This window comes from Canis lupus, chromosome 16 (genome assembly GCF_011100685.1).
Source record: "Canis lupus familiaris isolate Mischka breed German Shepherd chromosome 16, alternate assembly UU_Cfam_GSD_1.0, whole genome shotgun sequence".
Classification (NCBI taxonomy): domain Eukaryota; kingdom Metazoa; phylum Chordata; class Mammalia; order Carnivora; family Canidae; genus Canis; species Canis lupus.
Window position 1 is genome coordinate 36,473,352 of NC_049237.1, and position 24,444 is coordinate 36,497,795.

The 24,444-nt window shown below is 44.1% G+C and overlaps 1 protein-coding gene across 2 annotated transcripts in view; it reads left to right on the forward strand.

The window, feature by feature from the left end:
* MFHAS1 (malignant fibrous histiocytoma amplified sequence 1) overlaps positions 1-22,939 on the forward strand; it is a 97,018-nt gene extending 74,079 nt beyond the window's left edge. Inside the window, exons 2-4 of one of the 2 annotated variants that reach the window (XR_005371546.1) lie at positions 9,669-9,795; positions 15,578-15,689; positions 20,153-22,939. Coding sequence is in view for 1 of the 2 variants with exons in the window: in XM_038560219.1 (XP_038416147.1) it covers positions 9,669-9,795; positions 20,153-20,186 (161 nt within the window). In the remaining variant the exon portion in view is untranslated. The remainder of the gene's footprint in view (positions 1-9,668; positions 9,796-15,577; positions 15,690-20,152) is intronic. The other variant, XM_038560219.1, reaches the window with a different exon arrangement.
* Positions 22,940-24,444: the final 1,505 nt, after the last annotated feature.

The window sequence follows — 24,444 nt, forward strand, 5'->3', positions numbered from 1 at the left end:
CAGCCCGACACTCATTCCTTTTGCCTACGAGAACAATGAATTTGTAGAGATCTTGTCATCTTCCCTGTTAGGAGACAAGCAAACATATGGCCTCTGATCATCCTTGTACTTCCAAATCGGGTCGATTTTGATAAGGCTTTTGGGTCAGTGTCTCAAATTTCAGTTCAAGTCATAAAAGTTCCTCCCATTTTCAGTTGAAAGGAGAGCTAGGGTTGGAGAGAGACCATTTTAGTTGGAATGCTTTCATGCTGTCTGTGTTAACTTCTCTGAGCCTGGAACCGTTTCCAGTAAGAAGTAGGTGACAGGCTATCCAAATAAAGAGTAACCTTTTGAAAGCACTTTAGTCCAGCAGCGTGGGCTTTTTATAATCCTCACTTGCATTTTGAGAGAGGGAAGGCCGAGTTGGGTTTGGGCTCTGCTTCCCCCGGCCACCTTCCCCCATACACTCTTTGATCTGTGAAGCATGTCTAATCCTTAGCCAAGTCTGTTGGAACTTTATCCAGAGCAGGAAAAAAGGAAATATTTTTCCTTTCTTGGGTGGATTTGTATTTATATAAACCCTTAGCAATGAAAATGGAGCCAAGTGGCAAGCATACGCGTCTGCAGAAAGGCAAGTTGAGTCAATGGTGGAAGAGGCAGGAGCCGTGGGCCCTCTTCGACAGGCCAGCTTTGATTTGGGTCAGACCCTGGCAGACCTTCTAAGGGTCAGTGAGGACAGGTTGGGGTAAGTCCTCGTGGACATTTTCTGGGGGATGTGTATATCTGTGAGGCCATTACCAAACTGCTTGGCTGAGCTAGCAGCCGACCGGTTCATTTCAGCTCCTAACCCCAGTGGGGTATGTGTACGTATGGAATGGATTCATTCACTTCATGTTTGTGGTCACTGCTAAGAGAATAGTGTCGTCGAGGGCCTTAGCTGTCCTCTGGAACTTCAACTCTGGAAGCTTTACCTTCTCACAGTGTGTCCATTCATTATTGACTTTCTTGCATGAATTTGTCAATATTTTTTGCACCAGCCCTTGGCACTTCCTGTGGGTAGTGAGTTTTTAAAATGTGCTTATCATGGTATGAATGCTTTCCTGTCAGAAAGCCACTTCATCAGGGGCGCCTGGGTGGCTCAGTGGTTGAGCATCTGCCTTTGGCTCAGGGCATGATCGTGGGGTCCTGGGATCAACTCCCACATCAAACTCCCCACAGGGAGCCTGCTTCTCCCTCTGCCTTGTCTCTGCCTCTCTGTGTCTCTTGTGAATAAATAAATGAAATCTTAAAAAAAAAAAATAGAAAGAAAGAAAACCACCTCATCTGACCCTCAAGTGGTACCTCATGGTTCTGCATTTCTAAGATGCAAGGTGGTTTATTTTTAGACATTCTAGAGAAATCTCATATATTATCTAAAGACAGGAGAACTTGTTTTTGTGTTATTGAAATTTGTATGTTATCTGGGCTTATCTGGGACTGAGGAAGACTCTGAGACCAGAAAGTATAAAGAACCTTGAGATAATCTTTTCTTTTGCTCATGTTTAGTCTTTTAGATCCAAAGACAAAGGCCTTCCTAGTAGGCTCCCGAACTTCCTGCAACTTCCCTGGAATCATTTCTCCTCCATGTAATAAATGCCACCACAGCCAGGTTCAGCTGCTGTCCTGGATGTTTATTCTGGCCCCTAGGGATATTTCTTTTGTGTCTGCTGCAACCTCACAGTTAAAAGTGGAATCTTCATGAAGTTTCTACATGGTATCTCATCCTGGTGCCATGATGAACACTTGAGGAGGAGACTGTAAATTCAGAGACTCCTGCTTTTTAGCAGGTGGGGAATCTAGGCAGAAGAGCAGCCTGGAGGAGGCAGCAATGGGGTTCTTCTTCCACTGTGAATAATGGAAGTGGGGGGCTGTAGGAGAGGCGATGTCAGTGAGCCAAGTGTGAGGAAGTGGTAGGAAAGAAGGGTAAGAAGATTGGATGTGTGGAAAAAAAACAAAAAAGAAAAGCAGACTTGAGGACAGGGAAGTGTAAGCTTGTGATGTGAAGGAAGTGACAAAATTCAGGTGGGGGTTTGAAAAGAAATCATGTTAAGCAGTGTTTTTTCTCCCCCTGGTTGAACATTGGTCAGATGCTTTGGGAGGGGCGCTGTGATCTTAGGTCACAACTCTTTTGGTCCAAAAGAGACCAGAGTACTTCTCCATCAGGGAGGGGCTGAATGCAGCCCTGCTTGGCGTAGTGTGTCTGAGAAACCTAGTCACCTCCTTCTCTCCCTCACACAAACAAACAAGCAAAGCTTCGTGTAATTGGCAAGCAGACATTACTATAGGACCATCATCTCTTAGCATCTATTAGGGCGAAACAGGTGGGGCTCCGTCTGGAGGGAACACGCTCAGCTTTTCATGAGCTTGTTCCTTCCAGACGGAGCCCCTTCCATAAAAGGAAAAAATTACAGGGATCAGTCATTTCTGCCCAGGCTGGGGTTCCTACTTGACTTGGCTTCGATTATTCATTAGAAGAGTCTGAGGACTTCAGAGGTTAGAATCATTGTGTGAGTCAGAGAAGTAATCAAGAGTGTGATCTCTGTTTTTCCTTCTGCCTGTAACTGTCCCCACTGCCACCACCTTGGAGGATGTTGGGTAGAAGTTGAAGCAAGTGTTGAAATTTAGTTTGTTTAGTGCAGTCTGACAAGCAGGCCATGAAAACTCACTGAAGATAGGAACTGAGTTGAACCTTTAGTTCCAGGGCATGTCCAAGAACCCCGGTTGACCTGCTCCTGTTTGGCTTGTAGATTATAATCTCTTTCTGATAAAACTTTACATATTGTCCCCAAAGCATCGAGGCATTTGATTTTTTTTTTTTTCTTAAGAAATCTCAGCTTTCAGAATCAAAACTGGTCTCAAGAGATCAACAAATGGCTGGAGGCAGAAAATAGACTCTGCCTTTTGAAGAATTACAGGGCTATATCGTGGAAATGAAAATACAATTTTACAAGAAATTCATGATTTCTGATGGTGTGGGTTTTTGCAGCTGCCTTTGGAATTCGTACCTTAGGATGTATCCAGTTACTAAGTGGTCCATCATTGACTCATTTCCAAGGGGAACTAATTGAGCCAAAAGCAAACTCTGTTCACAGGAAGAAGGCAGCATCCTTGCAGTTTTGGGGACTCTTCTTGGAGTTCCAGAACTCTCCAAAGCTGGACATTGTCTATAGGCGTCCCAGCTCTCTTACCAGCAGGAAGATCCCTGCTGAATCTCCAGGCACTCCAGCCGGTTTCCTGGCAAGTTCAGTAGCAGTTCTGGTAGGTACCTCCCAGGGGGTTTTGAGGGTGTCCCAGCGGGCTTCCCCATGAATTCAGCAGCACCCACGGAAGTAGCTTTCCAAGGACTCCAGCCGGTGCCCCCCCCCCAGCTCCTGAGTGAGTTTGGCAGCATCCCCACACCCACCCCCAGTTTCCCAGGGAATTTTGTCAGCACCCAGAGGATAGGTCCCTGCTTATCCTCTGCTGGCTCCGGCAAGCTGACAGGTGACTCATCCCACCTGGGGCAACCCAGCAGGCTTCTCCACCCTCCAGGGGGCTGCATCATACCCTGTCTTGAAAAGGTGAGAAAGGTGACTGCCAGAGATGGGCACAGTGCTGGGCTGCGAAACGGAAGACCCAGATCTGCTTATTTACAGGGCATCTTCAGCTGTTTCAGCTTTTTTTTCTTATTATTTTTTTTATTGGAGTTCAATTTGCCAACATATAGCATATCACCCAGTGCTCATCCCATCAAGTGCCCCCCTCAGTGCCCATCACCCAGTCACCCCATCCCCCTGCCCACCTCCCTTTCCACCACCCCTTGTTCGTTTCCCAGAGTGAGGAGTCTCTCATGTTCTCTCACCCTCTCTGATATTTCCCACGCATTTTCTCTCCTTTCAGGTTTTTACAAACACTTGGCTACACTCCTTCCTGCACGTTACTTTCTCTCCCCCCACCACCAAAAAAAGTTCAAAGGGCCGAGACCAAGGCTGCTTAACAAAATGGAATTTCTTTGAAAGTTAGGATTAGCAAAACATACAACCTGGTCAATTTATTTTATTTCTTCTGAGCGGTGGCCAATCAAGAGGCACACAGCCGTGGACCTGAGAGAGGCTCTGTGGTGTGTCCCAGGGCTGGGGGTGCGGGGTACAGGCATGGGGGACTTTCCTCTGAAATGGCAGCCAGGTCTACAAATGGTTGGTTATATTGGATCCAGCCAGTATTGGGAGGTCTCTTCTGCCTTTTCTCACACCCGTAAGCGTGCAGGGTGGCATGTTTTTAAATTGGACATTTTAATGTTGAATGTGTACTTCTCCTGTGTATATTACTTTCTGGGCTTTATTTGGTCTTAAGACAAGGTGTCTTGGTATCTCTCTCTGGCTCTCCTCTTCCATATAAAGTGACCCTGGAGTTCTCCAGTCTTTGCTGTCTCTGATAGCTTGATGGGCCTACAGAGTGGAGAACCTTCCTGCTCACAGGTTTCAGATGATGTTGCCTTTGCCCTGAGGGGAGGTGGGAAACCATGCACTCGTGTATCTCACAGCAGCTACTCGAGAATCACACTTAATTAAAATACAGCAGTGGACTTTGGGGGGCGAGGGGTGTGAATTTTAGGGTAGTAGAGCTGAAGACACTCTGCAGACGTCTAGAGAATTCCTTACTTAATAGACCCTATATGATTATTTGTTTTAGTATCTAAGACCACTTTGGCTGTTTTGAGGGATGTTCATAACTTAGATCTTTATCACTCATCAGGAAGTGGGTTTTATTTGCACTGAAAAGAAATGGTTGTGGTGTTTAATATTGTGATTTGAGTCATTAGTATGATCAATTCGTAGTATTTTGAGTAATGTGCCTCATATTTGAGGATTCTGATGCTTAGTGGGAAAAGATGAAAAGGAGGTGCCTGGGTGGCTCAGTCCGTTAAGTGTCTGCCTTTGGCTCAGGTCATCCCTGGGATTGCCTCACATCGGGCTCCCTGCTCAGGGGGGAGCCCGCTTCTCCCTCCCCCTCTGCCTGCCACTCCCCCTGCTTGTGCTCTCTCTCTCTCTCTGTGTCAAGTAAATAAAATCATTTTAAAATGAAAGAAAGAAGGAAAAAGATGAAAAAGAGTTCATCCCACTTAACTTCTGTTGATTTTGTTAAAAAATCATAATAAAACTTTGTGTTCTGTTTTTCCACGGAAGCGGGGGTGGGGGGCAGGGGGAAAAATTAATATGGTAGTTTTTAATGCCAGAAATCTTGAGCCCGAGTAATTAAGAACAGAATGGACACAAGGAGACCGTGTAGTGGCCTACTACAGCTTCAGTGAATGCAGTGCTCTGTTCATCAGGCCAAATTTCTGCTTCTTCAAGAGGAAGACTGATGGCCTGTGTCCTGCACACGAATAGAAAATCTCCAACAGAAGAGCAAGCATTAGCATTTAAAGCTGGCTTTTCCCTTCAGTTGTGAAACATGCTTTCGTCTTGTTTTAGCATGGACTCAAACATAAAAATAAATAAGTAACCTCGGGACCATTCAGTCTTGAATGACCCATTTCACTCTAAATTCATTTCTGTTCTTTGTCGGTTGATGTTTCTAATTAGAATGTAGTTTTAAGTTTACGTTGCCACACAGAAATGCCAGTCTCGTGATTTTTAATGACTACAGAGGATCTTGTCTTCTTAGTTTGTCATAGTTTTTAATCATTTCCGCATTGTCGGACATTTGAGAGGGTTACCAAGTCTTCACTGTTTTATAAATAGTGTTGCTACGAGCAATCATTGTATAGTTTTTGTTAGAGAGAAAGCCTACTCCCTTGAAGCAAGTTCCTGAAAATGGAAATATACCAGGCCACATGTATATGTGTCCTCTCTCTGCTGCTGACATATTTTCTGTAAATGTAGCTCCTTTTTTTTTTCTTCTTTTTTTTACAACTGCCACCAACTTTGGAATTTATTTCTTGTTTGCTTTTGCTAGTGATGATAGATGTGTAATGAATCTAATTTTTTTTTTCATTTGACATTTTCAAATCTCTGGTGATGTGGTGTTTTTGCAGGCAGGTAAGTTACGGTCTATTGCTTTACTATAAAGAATCTGGTTACCCATCATATATTTGCATATGAATTCTTTATCTATTTAGAAAAGCTTTTCAAAAAGAATCTTATCACTATAGTGATAGTATCAAGAACTTACTAGAGGCCAGACACAACATTTAGTACTTCTTGTGTTATCTAATTTAAATAATCACAATTATCCCGTGCCCAGGACAGTACAGTGTGGTGGTGAAGAGTGGAGTCATAGCGTTCAGGGTCCAGATTTTGGCACTGCTACTTCTTTGTGAATGTTGGTGAACACTTAACCCCTCTGAGGCTCACTCTCCTGAGGATAAAAATTGTACCTACTTTGTAGGGTTGTCATGAGGACTAAGTGACGTTATACATTTATAGCATCAGCACATAATAAATACTCAATAAATGTAAGCTGCTACTGGGATCATCATTTTTTCTTCTGGGGTTGATGTGTGCTGTTCACCCTGACGTATATAACAGCATAATGATAAGGTACATGGTAGTGAATATTACCAGGTGTTCTGAGATCGTGTTCTCCATTCTTTGAGGCCTTTTCTGGCCCTGCAAATCAGCAGTAGTCTGTCCTTCTCATTGTTCCTCTAACATTTCATAAGTGCTCAGGATCACACAGGACTATAGTTCTTTTTATGCATGTTTTGCTCTCTCGGTTGCTGGGACCCTCCATATCAGAGGCCTTGCCTCAGATTCCTGTATCCCCTGCATCTCCTCACACACTGTAAGATCTTCCTATTTAGATACTCAGTGAGTGGCTGTATTTTGTTTGGTGGTTTTTTTTGAAGATTTTATTTATTCATTTGAGACAGAAAGAGAGTGTGTGCATGAGCAAGGGGGAGAGGCAGAGGAGAGGGAGAAGCAGACTCCTCAGTGAAATGGGAGCCTGATGTGGGATTCGATCTCAGGACCCAGAGATCATGACCTGAGCCCAAAGCACATGTTCAACTGTCTGAGCCACCCAGCGCCCCTTTGGTTTGAAAATCAAGTTTATGTTAAAGAAATTTGAGACAACTATCTTCCATACTAGTAGACAACACTAGTGATGAAACCATTTGTTGTAACGTGATACATTTTTTGAGAAGAAAAAGCTATTTTTCTTATTTTTTTAGTCTAACAACAGAAATCTTAGCCATTTCTTCAACCCTAAGAATACTGGCACCACGCAGTAGCTTGTTGGAGTGTGTGGACATGCTGAAGATTGTGAACCGTGAGGCTTACTGTTCAGTTTTCTGCAGCATCAAGTGAATTTTCTATATGTGTGAGACTGCTCAGTGCCGAGAGCTTTCATGCTGCTTTGTGGTTGGCAGTGCCACTGGGAGTTGGACCCAAACAAAACCAGTTAGACCTGGTTCGGTGTGATACTAGGAAGCTGGGCTGGTTGGGGGTGGGGGGCACTAAAGCTGTTAGTTTAGTAAAGATTGGTAATGGATGCTTAATAGTCTACTACAAATTATTTCAACTCTGCCAAACTGGTCTGCTCACTAAAACTGGCCAGGGAGCCAGCTGTGCCAGGGATGGGTGCCTGAGTGAGGGCTTGACACCTGCAGTTCTGTCCTGGGCACCCAGGCAGCTGAAAGAGGCCTGTGTGAATTTCCAACCAGGAGAGCATACTCAGGGGAAACCAGACAAGCCGAGTGTATGTTCAGGCCTTGGCAGTGATCTTGGGACAGAAAGTACAAATTGAAACTGTCACATAAGGAACCAGGGGAGAGCAGTCCAGGACCAGGGCATTAATAGGCCTGGGGTGTTCAGTGCACCATCTTGTTCCAGTCCCAGTCTCATGATGTATGGAGGTGGGGTTGGTTTAAAGATGCTCAGTTATCTGTGGGACTTGAAGCAAATCCATTAAACTCAAGGAGTTTCTGACTGATAAAGTGGTGTTTGGACCAGACAACTTCCAACTTTTCATCCAGCTCTAACGTGCTGTTTCTTTGGTTCGTTTTATTGCTTGGATAGCATTTAGTGTTTACATTTTTAACTTGCATTTTTATATTTTGGAATCTTTTCCTAGCTGTGTCAGAGTATAGCTCTGATACCCACGTATCCATGATATAAGCTAATCATGCTAAATTAACTTTTGCAGTAATTGGGTGTTGACAGTTGTTTGGTTAAGAACTTCAAAGTATATTCAGTCCATATTGTCCAAAACCATATGAAAATTCTCAAAGCAGGAAATGAATGTCTTATCATAAAACTACAAATATGTCAATGCTTGGTTCCTTATTTAAAAACTGTTTTTAAATTGCTCCTCTAGGAGACATAAAGAAGCAGTTCCCACTCTAGGAGGTCTCAGACAGTGGTGGCAAAGAGTAAGCCCCCCAAAGATGACTTCCCAAGGTCACATCCCAGGTCTGCCACTTGGTAGCCCTTGACTCAGGGTACACCACATAACTTCTCTGACAATTATTATCCTATTTTTAAAATGAGGATAACCCTTAGAGAGACATTACACAGATGAAATAAGATGTACATTTAAAGCTCTCAGTTCAAGTGCTGGCACATGGGCCTCCTTTATCACTGTGAGTTCTGCTGAAAGGCATTTAGAAATGGTATTTTGAGGCAAAGGATTTTTTTTTTATTATCCTTTGTCAGCTTCACTTTGGAGTCACTGGAATTTCAACGGTTATACAAGTGGTGGCTGCCAAAGAGTTGACGTTTTATTTTCAGTAGCATCTTTCCCTAGTTGGCATACGTTTTACGTCCTTGGTTTGGTTTATTTAATTTCTAGATTTAAGTAGGGGGATATGGGCAATAACAGGTACCATCCTCAGCTAGAAGCTAGCGATCGCCTTTTCTCTGAGCGAGAATAGGGAGCTGCCAGTTAGTAGCCGAGGTGAAGGGGACACTAAGGAATGGAAGTCATCCCTGCTCTTAGGGATTTAATGATCTACTTGGAGACAGAGTGTATCCGGGACATGCAGAGCACACAGATTTCCTTTGGGTATTGTGGTAATCCATTAGGTTAATTGTCTGTTTTTACTAGACCCCATTACTCATAACATAGTATTAGGCTGGTGCTTTCAAATCCCCACACATACCTACGTAGGAAATCCTCCTCTTGCCAGTGTGAAGCTGGGCTGTTTACCTTGCTGACAGCTTTAGTCCGCTGCATTTCGAGATCATTTTTGCAGGGCTTTGTTGAAAGGCTGCTACATCTGCCCGAATCCCGTCTGCCCTGAATGCTAATTACGAACACCTCCTTGGCAGGCCTTGCTTCTCGGGCCTCTAGGGATCCTGGCTCAATTTGCCTGGACATCTAGATAAAGATCTCTGGAGTCAGTCTGTGAAAGGAAGGTGAGGAAAATGCTGGTAGAGGCTGTCTTTGTCTGGAACGATGGCCTTTTCGCCACAACCACGAGAACGTTCTCCACGGTGATGCAGATGAGAATTTAGGCAGTGGAGTGGGAGCAGCAGGGCCAGTTTTGTGATTCTGGGGTGTGTATTTGTTCTCTGACTCCATGTCTGGAGACCCTTTGCTTCCTCACTACCTGGCCCTCTCCCTGCTGACCCCCAGCCCTGAGCCCTGAGCGAGCGCTGTATTACTCTGTCACAGGGTCCCACTGGTAAGGTACGTCTCACGAATGCATTTTCTCTCTCTTCCTGCAGGGGAGTTGCTGAGTCAGCCCAGACCCGAAGGAGTGGCAGAGATCATTTGCCCTAAGAACGGCAGCGAGCGAGTGAATGTTGCCTTGGTTTACCCACCAACACCGACTGTGATCAGCCCCTGTTCTAAGTGAGTGTCACACACGGTAGCCCCTGCCTCTCACTCCCAATCCTGCCTCAGGAGTGGTGATAACAAAAAGCGAAGTTAAATTAAGTACCTTCCAGCAAACCTTGAACACTCTCCCAGGGCATACCTAGATATCTAGGGGACCACGGACACCATGATTTATGTAGCAAACTAGGAATTATTTTTTTCTTGTTTATGATTTTTTTTTTTTTTTTTTTTTGCTTTGCTGGTAAAAGAGCATTTAACAGCCTTATTGAGCTATCGGTCATTCACATACAATACAGTTCATGCATTTAAAGTATGTAATTAATTGGGTTTTAGCATATTTGTAGGTATCTGCCTCCAAAAAGAGCATTTTTTTAATGGATAGTGAGAACAATGAGGGCCCATTAAGTAAGAAAAGCCTAAAGAAAATCTGTAGTGGATTATTTTTCTCCATAGGTCTCTGATTCTCAGGCCTTAATAATCAGTAGCTGTGCAGATCGCTTCCCCTAAATGGACTTAAACACAGAAAATGTACATGCCTGAACTAACTTTTGGATATAGTGTTAGCTTAGCATTATACATCTAACTCATCCTGGGTTGGGTTTTTTTTCTTTTTGTAGTATTAAGAACCAAATAGGCCACTGCTGAACTGAGATGAAATACCTTTTCACCACAAATCTTGAAAAGTAGAGGCCACAGTTTTCTTGGAGCAGATCCTGTTATCTGGGTGATAGGGGCGACATGACGCAGACAGCAAAGTATTCAGGGAGCAGACTTCCATTTTTTTTCCTACTTGACCACATAGAATTTTTTTCCATATTATATATATATATATATATATAATATGGAAAAATATATTTTTTCTATATTTTTATATTTTATATATAAATATATATAATTTTTATTTTCTATATTTTTATATTTTATATATAAATATATATAATATATAAATGCTTTTATATATGTGTGTATATATATAAACATTTTATAGGGAGTTTCTGAAGTTTGCATTTGAAAACAGTGACTTGTCCTCCTCATCTTGAGACACTTGCCATGAGGCTGCATTGCAGAAAGTCTTGTGCAGGAGGAGCTCCTGCCTCTGTCCTGAAGTGTCCATTTTCCTGACTTTGGTGTGTCATCTGCAGGGCGAGGGATTCAGTGGGTGCTCATTCCTTAGCCACTGCAGAAGTGTGCTGCTCCATTCCTCAAACCGGATGACTCATTAGAACATCCTTACTTCATCTTTGCTGGAACATATCTCTGAATGCCCAAGGGAGAGTCTTATGCACCGCTGCATATTCAGAATGCTGTTTTAGCAAACCTGCACATGGTCTAATTCATCACTAATATGACCGTAAGACATTGTGAAATCTCAAAGCACTTCTTAGGATTAGATAGTAACTTCATATTAACCAGAGCATCCTCTGTCCCAAACACAGCACAGGACAGAAATGTTACTGTTTTTTGGTGTCCATTGGTCTCTTTTTTCAGGTACACGTAGGGAAAGGATAAGGGGATTTACAGAAGTGGCAGGCAATGACGTGGAGAGAAACAATTTGCAATATGCTTTGCATTGGGGTAGATTTTCCTGAGCCAGCACAGATGTTAACCTCTTATTTTGCCATGCCATTTAAGAGGTGAGATAGAGGTAGAGGTTAAAATATCCATTTGCACAAGAAGCCACTGTGGCACCGAGCCAGCTTTATCAGTGTTTTCCCATGGGCTTCTCTCTGTACTGCCACAGAAAGACATTTATACCAGCCTGGAAAAAAATGCTATCAGCCCCTCTGTCACACTTTATTATACCTCAATGAATAAGCAGCTTGAAGGTCTTGGGTAATCAAAGCCACGTAGCCTCAAACATCTAGATGCTGGAGAGAATACCTTTAGGGATTGAACTATTTTTGACCTAGCTGTGTGAATAGTTTTATTTTTAAAATGGATTGTGTTTTTTTTTAAGTCTCATACAATGGACAGCAGGTCTGGAGTGTAGTCTTAATTCTAAATGAGAGAATATCCATGAAAACAAACATACGTGCAGGCCAGCCCTGCCTGGTAGAGGTCTGATTTATATGCTGATGACAGGGTATTGAAAGTAAGGAGATTTGGGGGACTGATGAGGAAAACTGTCACAGTGGGTGGTTATCATGTTGTCACAGCTTGGATCTGACTCTGACAGTTAGGCTAGCAGGTGCCAGCAGGCAGGAGGAATTGGGAGGCTGGGCTATTATTGCACTGGCTTCTCAACTCCAACCAAGTTATCTTCAGCAAGTCATGGTAAAGTGATCTTTTACTTCTCTATCACCCCATAAAAGGCAGGGTAGATGGTGGAGATGAGTCTTTCTTAATCAGAGATATATATCAGGATTTCCAGGGGGACCAGGCAGGCACTGGTCTGGAAAGGTAGTCCACCTGCTGATTGTAATGTATGTATGCTGGACTTTCTGAACTCTGGGGTCCCCTCCAGGACTCTAAAAGTGGACTCCCTCGCCAGTGGGCTTTATCTTTGGCTATAGAGCCTCACTCCAGTCAGTAACCAGTTGTCAGCACCAAGGCAAAGCTAATCCATGCTACATGGATCAGTATTTTATTGCACAAATCAAGAAAGGATTGAGGATCACAGGAGCGCTCTTAATAATTATGTCAGGACAACAGACATCAGCCTGAAAACTCTTCCAGGCCTAACAGAATAATCACCCTCTATTCCTATGTCATTGATCTAGATCTCATGGTGTTTTTTGAAAAAGACAATCCAAATTCCTTAACTCCTCTCATTTACAGGTCAGAGACTTGTCATTTAACTTTAAGCCTGCCTCTGACAGTGTATAAAATAATGGTGCTGCCATATCCTTTATAAAGAAAAACCACCAACAACTGTTACTTGATTGGATCTTCCTTATAAATCTCAAGCTTTTCTATTTCTCATTTAAAATTTTTCTGTGTTTTATTTCCCTATGGGGAGACACAGAGAATAATAGTAGTGATTTTTTTTTTTTTTTTTTTTTAAAGAAGATGATTTACTTTGATCATTTGTTTTGGTGATTGGCGATTAGGGTCACCACCAGCTTTCCATTGGGAAGTGGTTAGAGGTCACATGAATGAGATGCCTCGCCTCTGTCTCACCCTCTAGGAGGATACTGAGGAGCTGAGTGGCTTTTTGTTCTCTTTGCTGACTACCAGATAGAAATGTGAGTCATTCCATACTTGGGTTCTCCTGGGCTGATTTTCAAGGACATTTGCTTTTGAGATGAGATGAAAATTCACCTAGTAGCACATCTGCTAGATAGCTCCAAAAAATTCTGACCTCCTTAAGGATACACATTCTGTTTGGTACATTTAAAAAATAATTCTGTGATTTCTTTATGACATATTTATTATGTGGTCCATAGCCATCACCACTATCTAATTCTAGAACATTTTCACCTCTCCTAAAGGAAACATGTGCCCGTTTGCAGCTACTTAACATCTAATACAACACCTAGTTCCATGCAGTCAAGAAATTTTTTTGGTGTCCCTTTCAGGAATGGCTTTGCCGCCTGGTTGCACTGGTATGAAGCAGATTTGTGAGTTTCAAAGAAATTCTTATAAAGTGTTCTTCTTGGCCTAATTCCGTCTAAAGGCAGTGAATTGCTTGTACCCAGTGCCAGCCCACCATTTATTGGACAGTGAAGGTAAAGGGGAGCTGCTTGCAGGAAGATCAGCCTCCTTCAGACCTTTTTGTCTTTTTTTTTTTTAGTATAGGTACCAATTTTTTAAAACATAAACTTTATTTTATAGAGCCATTTTAGATTCACAACAAAATTAAGCAGAAGGTACAGAGATGCCCCCTGACCCCCTAGCCCCCACACACCGCAGCTCCCCCACATTGACAGCTGTCACCAGAGTGGTGCATATGAAACACTTGATGAGGACACACTGACACATCGTCGTCACTCAGAGGCCACAGTTTACTTCACAGTCCATGTGCTTGTGTATCCTCCATTATAGTATCAAAACCAATTTTTGGGGCACCCGGGTGGCTCAGTTAAGCATCTGCCTTTGGCTTAGGTCATCATCTCGGGGTCCTGGGATCAAGACCCGCAGCAGGCTCTTCACTCAGCGGGGAGTCTGCTTCTCCCTCTCCCTCTGTGATCTGTCTCGCTCCTGCTCCCTCTCAGATAAATGAATAAAATCTTTAAAAAAAAAAATAAATAAACACCAATATTTCCATTGCCCTAAAAGTCCTCTGTGCTCCATCTGTTCATTCCTCCCTTCCTCCTTAACCCTGGCAACCACTGATCTTTTTTTTTCCAGCTTTAGTGACATATCATTGACAAATAAAATTGTAAGATATTTACAATGTTCATCATGGTGACTTGATACACAATACATTGTGAAAGGGTTCCCGCCATCCAGTAGTTAATCACCCCATCCAACATCTCACATACTCATCCTTCAGAAATTCTGAATGGTCAGCCTAACTGAAGTCTCAACATCAAAGGGATACTGAGTCTTGGACATTACAAATCATTAAGAGGCAAAACTATACTTTCAATGGGGAAAGTAAAGAAAATAGATTCATTTTAACTTATTTTTTTTACACTTTTAGTTGTGAAATTCTGTCTTTATCCTGCTGCTCTGCATGTTGAGACACTTAAAATTCCAGTTCAGTAGGGAAGCGTGAACCTCTTTAGACGAATGGCAGCTCACTGTTTGCTCTGTATTCTTAGGTATCCTATAGAACGTTCCTCTCTCTCATTTCCAAAGAGGAGTAGACCAACCCCACTTCTACCAAGTAATGTATAGACTCAGTAAAGAGAAACTGCCAGATGACCCAATTTATCTACTTATTTTCATTTAAGAGACAGAATCCAGTAGGTTAGCATATAAAAATGTTTTACCTAAAGGCATACTGAAATGCAATCCACATTCTTCCATGTGGTTTCTTAATGGACTGACCCTTAAACATACAGGAAATAGGACTCTATCATTTTTATTTCTTGACAACTGCCATTTCTCTGGTGGTGGTACGATGTGTGTCTACGCTCCATGTGGAGTGGCCGACCTGACGACGGAGGTAAATCCAGATTGGGGCAGTTCGTGTGTTACAGATTTGGAAAACATGAGCTGGTTTGAAAATTGTTGAGCTAATAAGCTTTCTGCTTTTCCAGAAAGTACGACTAAGGATGAAAGGCAGGGCCGAGACACTGCCTTTCAGAACTACCTTTTAAACTTGGGTTATTGCATAAATACCGTAGTGTCCCCAGTCAAGCAAGACCACAGTAAATTCAGTTCCTTACTGTTTATCAGTAGTCCCAAAGATAGAATGATTACTTCCATAGGAATTTTGGCAGTTACATTGTTTTGACAGAAGGATATTTAAGACCAATTGAAATTGCCTTTTATAAAAAGTAGTATGAAGAATCTTTGTCCTTTATCTCATCAGATAAACAGGGAAAATATGTTTAACTGCACTTGACATTTTCTTTCTTTCTTTCTCTTTCTTTCTTTTTTTAATTTTTTAAAAAAAATTTTTAATGAAAGCAATGGAGCAACATGAATCTGGCTTTACAACGATGAAGGATCTTTCACTGACCACGGAGCTGTAGAACATGAAGGGTGGGGATGGTATTTCAGGAGAAAAGGAGCTCAATGTGGAGGTGGCCTGTGGAGGGTATCACATTGATTTGCTTTGTTTTTGGAAGGAGTGAGACAGCTCATTGCCTCGCTACCTTCACAGGCCAGGAGAAATAGTGTCTCTTGGATTATTTAGTGCCCCACCAGCCACACTGATACTAGAATTTGTTCCCTCTCTGCTTAGGTATCTCCATACTTTCTTGGAAAATTAAGTGGAAAAGATAGTGCTTCTTCCCCTTTTGTCATCATTTTTTACTGTATCCAATCTGTGACTTTAGGAGCACCAATTGTTAAGGGTAAGTGTCTGGGAAGCAGAGAGGGTTTCTTAAATAGATAAGGGCTTCCTGAAGACTCAAAAGTTTAGGGGAAAATAAGGGTGGGGTGGGGTTTGGGATGAAGAGATCCTACACAGCAGTGCATTTCAAGTGTGCGAATCCTTTGCTTATCCAGAAGCCTTTGGGAAATTAGAATAAGGAAACTGCTTGATTCTTTTGCCTAAACTTACTGTGATATTATCACATGTATTAGTCATCTTTGTTCCTTGCTGGAAAAAAGTCATTTAAAAAAATATATTATGCACGGACATCCCATTAGGAAAATCTCGAATGGAGCAACACAACAAATTGCTTTTAAAGGTAGTGTTCACATTTATTTTCTCAAGGCAGTTCGGGCTCTGGAGTTAAACTACCTGAGTTCGAATCTTTGCGATTTGTTAGTGCTGTGACTATAGAACTGTGTCCGATGCAGATTCCAGAAAACGGTTGTCCCCGTGGGGTGGTTGTGAGCATTTAGAGAGATCATTGCAAGGGGAGCAGTTGACATGATTCTTTACATGGAGTACACAGCGCTCAATAAACTTCGGCTGCTCTTTTCTCTACCAAGAATGTTAGTGGTGTACGCTGTGGGTGGCATATCAAGGTAATCCTAAAAAACAAAATTCCACAATACACATCTGGATCCTAGAATGAAACAGGCTCACTGACTTGCCTCGGAGCATTTAGTTTATTAACTGAGGTGCCTGCCCAACGAAGGTCAACATGTGTGCTGGAGGGACGCCTGGGTGGCTCAGTGGTTGAGCGTCTGCCTTCAGCCCAGGATGTGATCCTGGATACCTGGGATCAAGTCTCGCATCAGGCTCACTGTATGGAGCCTGCTTCTCCTCTGCCTGTGTCTCTGCCTCTGTGTCTCTCAAGAATAAATAAATAAAATCTTAAAAAAAAAAAAAAAAAGTGCTGGATAGGTAGGAAAGAATGTTGGCCCACCCTCTCCTTCACCCAGTGAGGATCTGTGTGTAAGGCCACCTGCAGTGTCCTAACTGCATCTTCATGGGAGAAAGAGGAGATGAGTGGTATTGTTTCTTTCCTATCATGATCACAAATGCCTGTGGTGTGGTGCCCCTCAGAGCAGAGCCCCCTCACTCATTTGCTCCTAACAGCCCCATGGGGCACACAGGGCAGGGAGCTCTGGGCTCCAGACCAAGCTACGTGCTGATAATCGCAGTTACTGAGCGGCACAGCACAGCCTAAAACTCACATCGTGGCTCCCAGATCCCGTGCTATTTTCACACCAAGTTCTTACTTACATGCTTGTTTTAAAATGCAGGGGAATAATAGAGTGTTGCAGGTATGGTAAGGCCAACAGACCAGGAAACGAGTGCCATTGAATAGATAGTTTATGACGGACTGTGCCCAAGAGGAGGGTGGGTGTCAGGCCATGGGTGGGGGGCTCCTGGGGAATTGCTGGGTGGGGCATGAGGCAGAGGGGCAGGAACTGGGCAGAAGCCTGTACTGTGTTCTCCAAGGGAAGGTGCTAGCCGGGCTGAGCCAGCATGAGTAGTTTCAGCAGGCTGTGGGACGGAGGGCAGACCCTGGGTGTCTGGCAGGTGACCCTGGAGTGAGGAGGGCAGAGAGCCAGTGGCCTGCTCTGTCAGAGCCTGATAGAGGGAGTGGCTGGGGTGTATGGGGCGTTGGTCTTATTGAGAAGTGCACTCACATTGGAGCTGTTGACTATCTCCGGGAACTGGCCATTGTGGGGAGGACAGGCCCTCTAGGGCCAGCAAGGGCCCAGACGTCAAGCAACAGCCTAGGCCTCTGAATACCTTGAAGAGTCATGCTGTGTCCCAGGAAGAGCAGGTTCAGTACCCCGAGAGGATTCTGGGTCTGGGCCCTCACTCTGACCTCTCCTTCAGCTCCAGAATTCTCTACCTGGCGTCCCACTGCAACTCCCTGGGATGTCCATAGGCTTCATAGGTGTGAGTTGCTGTCTTTCCCCTCAGTGCTCAGCCTCGGTCTGTGCTTCCCGCCTCAGGGAGTGGCCGTGCCATGTACCCACTGGCCAGACCAGGAGTCGGCCAGCCGTCACGCTTCCCTCTCCTTCCTCCACCCCTGCAGCCTTCCACTGACACCTGTTCTCCCACTTTTGCAGTGTGCCTTGACATGGGCACATTTGTTCAGACATCTTTCTCCTCGGCCTGTGCTGTCATCTAGATGCGCCTGTCCCTACCAAGATACCTGTGATTGAGTCTCAGCTGGCCTCCGTCTCTCTAATCTTTTTTTCCCTTCAAACCAATATTATCTTTTAATGACGGACCCTGCCATTTCTCTCTCTAAAAGCCTGTTGGTGCTTCCTGGTGATTATAGGCTTGAGTTCAAACCCCTGGGCATGAATCACAGACCCCAGGCACCCTGCTGACATGTGTGACCCACCCTGACTTTGGGGGAGGTCAACCATACTGCAGGCCTGGCTGGCTCTCAGCCCATGGCTACCTGTGCCCCCTCCACACACACACACACACATCTGGTGAAGACCCATTGTCCCTACGGCCAAGGTCATGTGTCAGCTCCTCTGAGACGCCATCTGCAACCCTTCTACCTGTAAGCATTCATTGCTTCACTCCTTATATTCCGCTGTGACGATAACAGTCTCGCAGTGTCCTGGCTATTTCACCTGTGACTTTTTCATCACATCTTATTCACTATTCCTGCAGCAGGGCTTAGCTAAGGATTTGCCCTCCACCAGGCATCGCGCCAGGTGCTGAGGCTGCAGAAATAGCCAGACAGACCCTGCCCTCACGAATCTAATAGTCTCTTTGGGGAGAATGGGAATCAGAGACATAACCAGACAAACTCGTGAGTGTCTAATTACAATGAAAATATGATCCCTGCCACAGTGAGTGTATCAGCAAAGTCCCCTGAGAAGAAAGAACTCTACCAAGAAGGATCTGGAAAAGTGCGAGGAAGTAGCATTTGAGGTAGACCTTCTGGGATGGAGAAGCAGTGTGAGGTGAGGAACGTTGGTGATCTGATGGCTCTTTCCTTCCCTAAGAGCCTATACACACAAAGTGGTACCAATGTGGAAATATACTCAAAGTGGTTTCCCTTTTCCCTCTGGGTGCTCTCGCTTAGACATTCTCGCGTTTCTGTCTTACGTGTGGCTCAGGGGACAGCCAGCCAGATACGACTGCCTGCATTTCCGAAAGCTTGTTAGATTCACTGAGAAAAACATTTGCACGGCGCCTCCCCCTCCCAAGCCCAGAGCTCAAACCGCCAGAGGTAACTGCTTGGTGGAGGCAGGAGTTTTCACACTGCCATCCTCTCTACAGTTAGAGTTATTATACTATTACTTGAATTTGAGGCACTTTTCAAGACTTTCTCTACTGGGCAGTTTACTAGAGTAATAGGCCTGCAAAAAGCCCTCCTGGCTGAGTGCCAGAGAAACAGGAAACTCTCCTAGGGCCCCCAACGTCCCAACCCCGCTCTGAGCTGTCAAGCGTGCTTTGGAGTCAAATAACCCTCGTTAAAGGCTGGCCCTGTTGCCCACTGATGTGTACCCACAGGGAAGTTCCTTAACCTCTTGGAACCTTAATTTCCTTCTTGGTGAATGCCGAGTAGGATGGAGCTTACTTCATGGGTGCGTGACGCATTGAGGATTAATCAAATAATGCACTGCAGTGAGTGGTGTGATTCCTGGGGTGTAGTAAATAGTCAGTACCTGGAAGGTACATGTTTTTGGTCATGTAACTAAAATACTCTCCATAAAATCAAGTGGCACCGAGAGAGATGGAGGGGGGAGGATATGCATGTCATCATAGGAAAGCCCGTATAAGGGAGGGGGACCTTTGACATTTACCCCCTAACCATTTGTCTGAATCGGATGCCACCCTGTTTAATTCAATGACGATGCAAGAGTTTCTTCATTTTCTATTGATCTAATACCAGTTTTTAGTTTGACCATCTTGCCTCTAACACTTTAAGGGAAATCATGCCTTTTAGGCCAGATCAACATCCTAAACTCAAAGTTCTCACTTTTCAGTATAGAGTGCTACTCCTGGGGGGTTATTCAGCGTGTGTGTGTGTGTGTGTGTGTGTGTGTGTGTCCCCATGGATGTTTCTTGAAAGGACCCAGGGCTATGGGTAGAGTTTGGGGTTCCTGATTACATATCTAATTCAGCTATGAAATGACAATGGATTAGGTGAGTTTTACTGATTACTGTAGTTCCTCTCTTTGTCTGCACGTCACGTCACAAACAGAAGTATTTGACCAGCTTTCCAGTGAAAAGACACTTTCCTCTGTAGGCTTATTAGTTGCCCGACATTTACATTGTTTTTTTATAAGGAGTTCCAGAAGTAGAACTTAAAATCTGCCAAAAAAAAAAAAAAAAAAAACAGTTCCTATGATCACTTCCAGGTCTTATAGTTGAGAATATCGTTCTCTGTCCCCTTTTGTCATTTCTCTGCTTTCTTCTCGTCCACCCATATAGGAAGAACGTTGGTGAAAAGCACAGAAACCAATGACTTCTATGGCTATGGAATTTCCGTGGAGAAAAGAGAGCATCAGAACTCACCTGGATCATCTTTCATACCTGGGAAACCCTCCACACTCCCACGCGTGTTCCGTGAACTTGAGTGAATAGATGTTCAGGGTGCTTGCAGAGGAGAGAGCACACCTGGCGCATAGATGAAGTGGGGAGGGGCAGGGGGACGAAGGGAGAGAACATGGAGCAAATGTTTTACAACCTGAACCTCAGAACTGTGATCCTCCAAGGAGAGCGCTACTTGAAGAAAAGAAAAAAAAGTCGAATGGCTTCTCAGGGATTTTGTTTTCTGTGCACATAAAAGCCATAGTTCAGTACAGGTGGCCGTGTTTTGAGCACTCAGATTTCAGTTCTGTTAAATGTGAAAGAGGGATCGACTGACCGTTCATTGCTGTTCCGTAACTAGTGTAAAATATGTATATGTTTATCTTTATTTTTATAATATGCAAATACATTTAAATTTATACAGTTTGATGCTTCTAGCGTTAGTTAACACTGGGTGCAATATTCTGCATGAGAACTGTGCCAAGATGGGGCTGATTTCTTATTTTAGCGTAAGACCTTTTTCATTCTTTATTCGTTAATCCTTCTGAGATTAAAAAAAAATCTCTCTGCCCGTGGATTAAGTGTTGCGGTCATAGAGGTTGCCGATAATCAGCAAGAACCTTCAACGTGCATATCAGGCAGTGTGTCCTCTCCATCTTTTAAATAATGGTCCCAGCCTGTAAGCCCGTTTGTTGGTGGTGGGCAGGCTGGTGGGATTCCTGTTTTGCTTTGCCCGCACATCTGCTCATGCCAGGTGGAACCTTCCCTCTCCGGCCTGGGATTCGCCTGGGCTGCGTGTTGACAGCAAGTTGTCCCTGAGCAATGTGGTGACGGAAGCCTGGTGTTAGGATGCTTCAGGGGAAGGGGACAGAAGAGTCAACAAACGAGTCCATGGAAAACCTGAGTCTTTCATAGCTTAAGATAATCAGGAGTCGGTTGTGAATGGTGCAAAGAGCTTTGCTAATGAGTACTTTTTTCTCCCTGCTACAACAACAGTCTGTGAAATTTAGCAGAGCCCTTTGCAAGCCCTCCACATCTGGCTGTCAGACCTTAAGATAGTGAGTTGCCTAACTGGAGAGCACAATCCCACATTGGTTATTTATAAATATAGAGCCTCTGACTGGATGGTCTACTGGCAAGAACTAGTAACACCATTGTTTTTCAATCTCCACAAAGTAAAACGTGCAAAGCAAAGCAAATTGCTCTCTCATCTACTTGGAATTGGGGCCAAACGGTATCTGCTGCTGCAGTAGTAACACGTTCTTTGGAGGATGTAAAGGACTCTGTTTGCAGCTGCCTCCCTGTGTGTTGACGGGAAAATGTGTAAAACACACTGTTTCTCGCCAGTGTAAGGCATGAAAAGTGAGTCAGCCGGTAGTATTCTTTTACTTCTTTTATAAAGTATTGACTCTTGCAATGCCAGTATACAAAGTCTCAATGTATTTTTAAAAGGAATGACAAACTAGCAAGCGGCTGCATTGTGAAAAATCCTAAGCTGATTTTTGTAGATTTTTCTGCCCCAGGAGTCGACTTCACTAACTCCAGAATCTCAGTTAAACAAATGTGATTTCTCATGGTCATAAAATCAAATGGGATCAGACTATTTCTGCATTTTTGGATACTTGAATATGGACACCTCAGTTTTGAAATTTCATTTCCTTTTAGAACACAGTCACAAGATCACCGGCTTAATCCTTTTGTCACAGTTCTTGTGTGAGTGTGTGCGCGTGTGCGTGTGTGCGTGTAAGCCGAATGGTAACATTTCATTGCTTTATGGACCATTGAATTGTTGGGCATAGGAGTTTTGTAATTGGCACGAGACGGTTCTCAAACTGTCAAATTAACTGACTTTGACTAGTCTTTTGCAAGGACTCTTAAGGATGTGACTTTGGGCTAACTCCCCAGGGGACCATATTAAATGGAAAAAAAAAAAGAAAAAAAATGCTCCTTTGGGTGACATACCCTGCAAAATGTTTGTTATTACTATGAACACAAATGCCCACATTCTTAATATCTGCTATTTTTTGACAAGTGATGTTTTGTGCTGTCATCTGAACCCTAGAGAAGCAGTTAAGAAGAAATTTCAGTGTCACATGTGTTTTGGCAAAAAGGTCATCATGATTGAGGGTCATGTGACCAGAAGAAGCTCCAGAAAAGCTCGAGCCCTTGCTTCAGGGTGGAGGGAGGGTTGGAGATACAGAAAATACTCTGCTCCACAGGAAATTTCAGTGTCTATGCAGACAGTTCCATACCTGGGAAGGGAGACTCAGCCGGCGGAGGCCGACAGGCAGTTCACTAAAGCACAAGGGGAGTCTTTTCAGACCAAGTTGTCCCTTGCCTCCCAAACAAACGCCCTTCGAGTTTGTTATGGTTTCTATTCCTGCATCTTGTGGTATCAAAACCACTTCCTGGAATTGTAAAAGTGCTGCCAGAATAAATGTTTTTTTTTCCCTCTTCCGAGAAAAAAAAATGACAGTGCTCATATTTGACATTTGTGCATTGGACTCTTTTGAATGAATAAAAAGGAAAGGGTTTGGTATAATTCCTGCTGGGGCGTGTGTGTGTGTTCTTTGTCATGCCACACTTTGTAAATTGTGATTGTGGTCTCCCCTTTGTCTTTACTGGGCAGAAATTTAAAAAAAATCAAAAAAATTCAATAAAAATACAAAGAAATGGTTAAGCAATTTATACTTGCAGAGTTTAGTTATTTTTGTTTCTTGGTTTCTTTAGTTTCAGGTATAAGAATAACTTTTATATATATATTTTAAAGATTTTATTTATTCATGAGAGGCACAGAGAGAGACATAGAGGAGGAGCAGGCTCCCTGCAGGGACCCCGACGCAGGGACCCCGGGATCACCACCTGAGCTGAAGGCTGCCGCTCCACTGCTGAGCCACCCAGGCACCCCTGACTTTTACATTCCTAAGTCACTTTTGAGCTGCAGGAGATGGACGGATGGCTGCACTGTTTGGGGAAAGTCTTCATTTTGAAAATGATGAAAACCCTGCTTCTTCTCAGACCAGAGATTCAGTGCCCGACTAGCGGCTCTCTCTTTAACCAAATCCTTTATCAGGGATCTGCGATCCTCTTAAACCTAGGAGTCCACCACACGTTGCAGGTTCCCCTTTCCTGATCTTTCTTTGCGGAGGGAGCGGAGCCGGGGGGCGGGGTTCTCAGCAGAAGGCCTGGCCACCCCTGCTGCATGACTACTGTCCTGGGCATGGGGAGGCATCTATATTCGCAGACCTGCCAGTGCTGGGTCAGAGGCTCCATTCCCTGTCCCAGCAGACAAGCTGACACTGTGGTGGGCCATCAGAATTTTCCAAAGGACAGCGGAGCTGGCCGTGGGCCCCATAGCCTCTCCTCCAGCCCTCCCTCCTGCTAGAGAGTAGTACAGGGAGCAGAACTCATCCTTTGGGGCCTAGTGGGTTTTTTGGTTGTTTTTCTGTTTTGGGGGTTTTTTGTTTTGACCAAGAAACTCAGAGTTCTCAGCGTCGCTGAGCACAGCACAGGTACGCAGGTGTCCATGGCAACTACGCTGTATGATTCATCACCTCTGTCTGTCATTCCCTGTTCCCTTGCAAGCAGTTCCTCCTACCTGTGAGGTTTTTTTTTTTGAAGATTGTATTTATTCCTGAGACACAGGCAGAGGGAGAAGCAGGCCCCCAGGATCAGGCTCTGGGCCGAAGGCAGCGCTGAGCCGCCCGGGCTGCCCACTGTGAACTTTTGGAAGTTGATTCCCAGATTTGCTTTGAATACACAGCGCTCCCGAGGTGGGGGCTGCTCTGGCAGTTAAATTCAAAAGCCCAGGGGTTCCCTTGCTCCTGGCCCCGGCGCCCAGTGGTAGAGGGAGGAAGGGCCTCAACCGCTGGGACAGGACGTTCCTACACGGAGTAGAGCGGGGATGCTGAGTTGCTGCAAGAGGCTTTATCAAGCAGATGATTCTTGCAAGTTATTAGGGATGGCAGGCAGGGGACCGTGCACTGGGCAACAGAAACCCTGTTTGAATGTTTCAGCTCAAGAAGTGTCTTTTTCATCTTTAGATACAAGAAATGTCCTTGGAATGTCTTTGAATGATTTCACTCTAAACACTGGGACTAATTCAGTGTTTCTCCAACTGCTCCATGAAGCATCGTATCTCCCTGAGCTATCATGCATGTTCCCCTGTAAAGGAGTTCTGAGGTCAAATATGT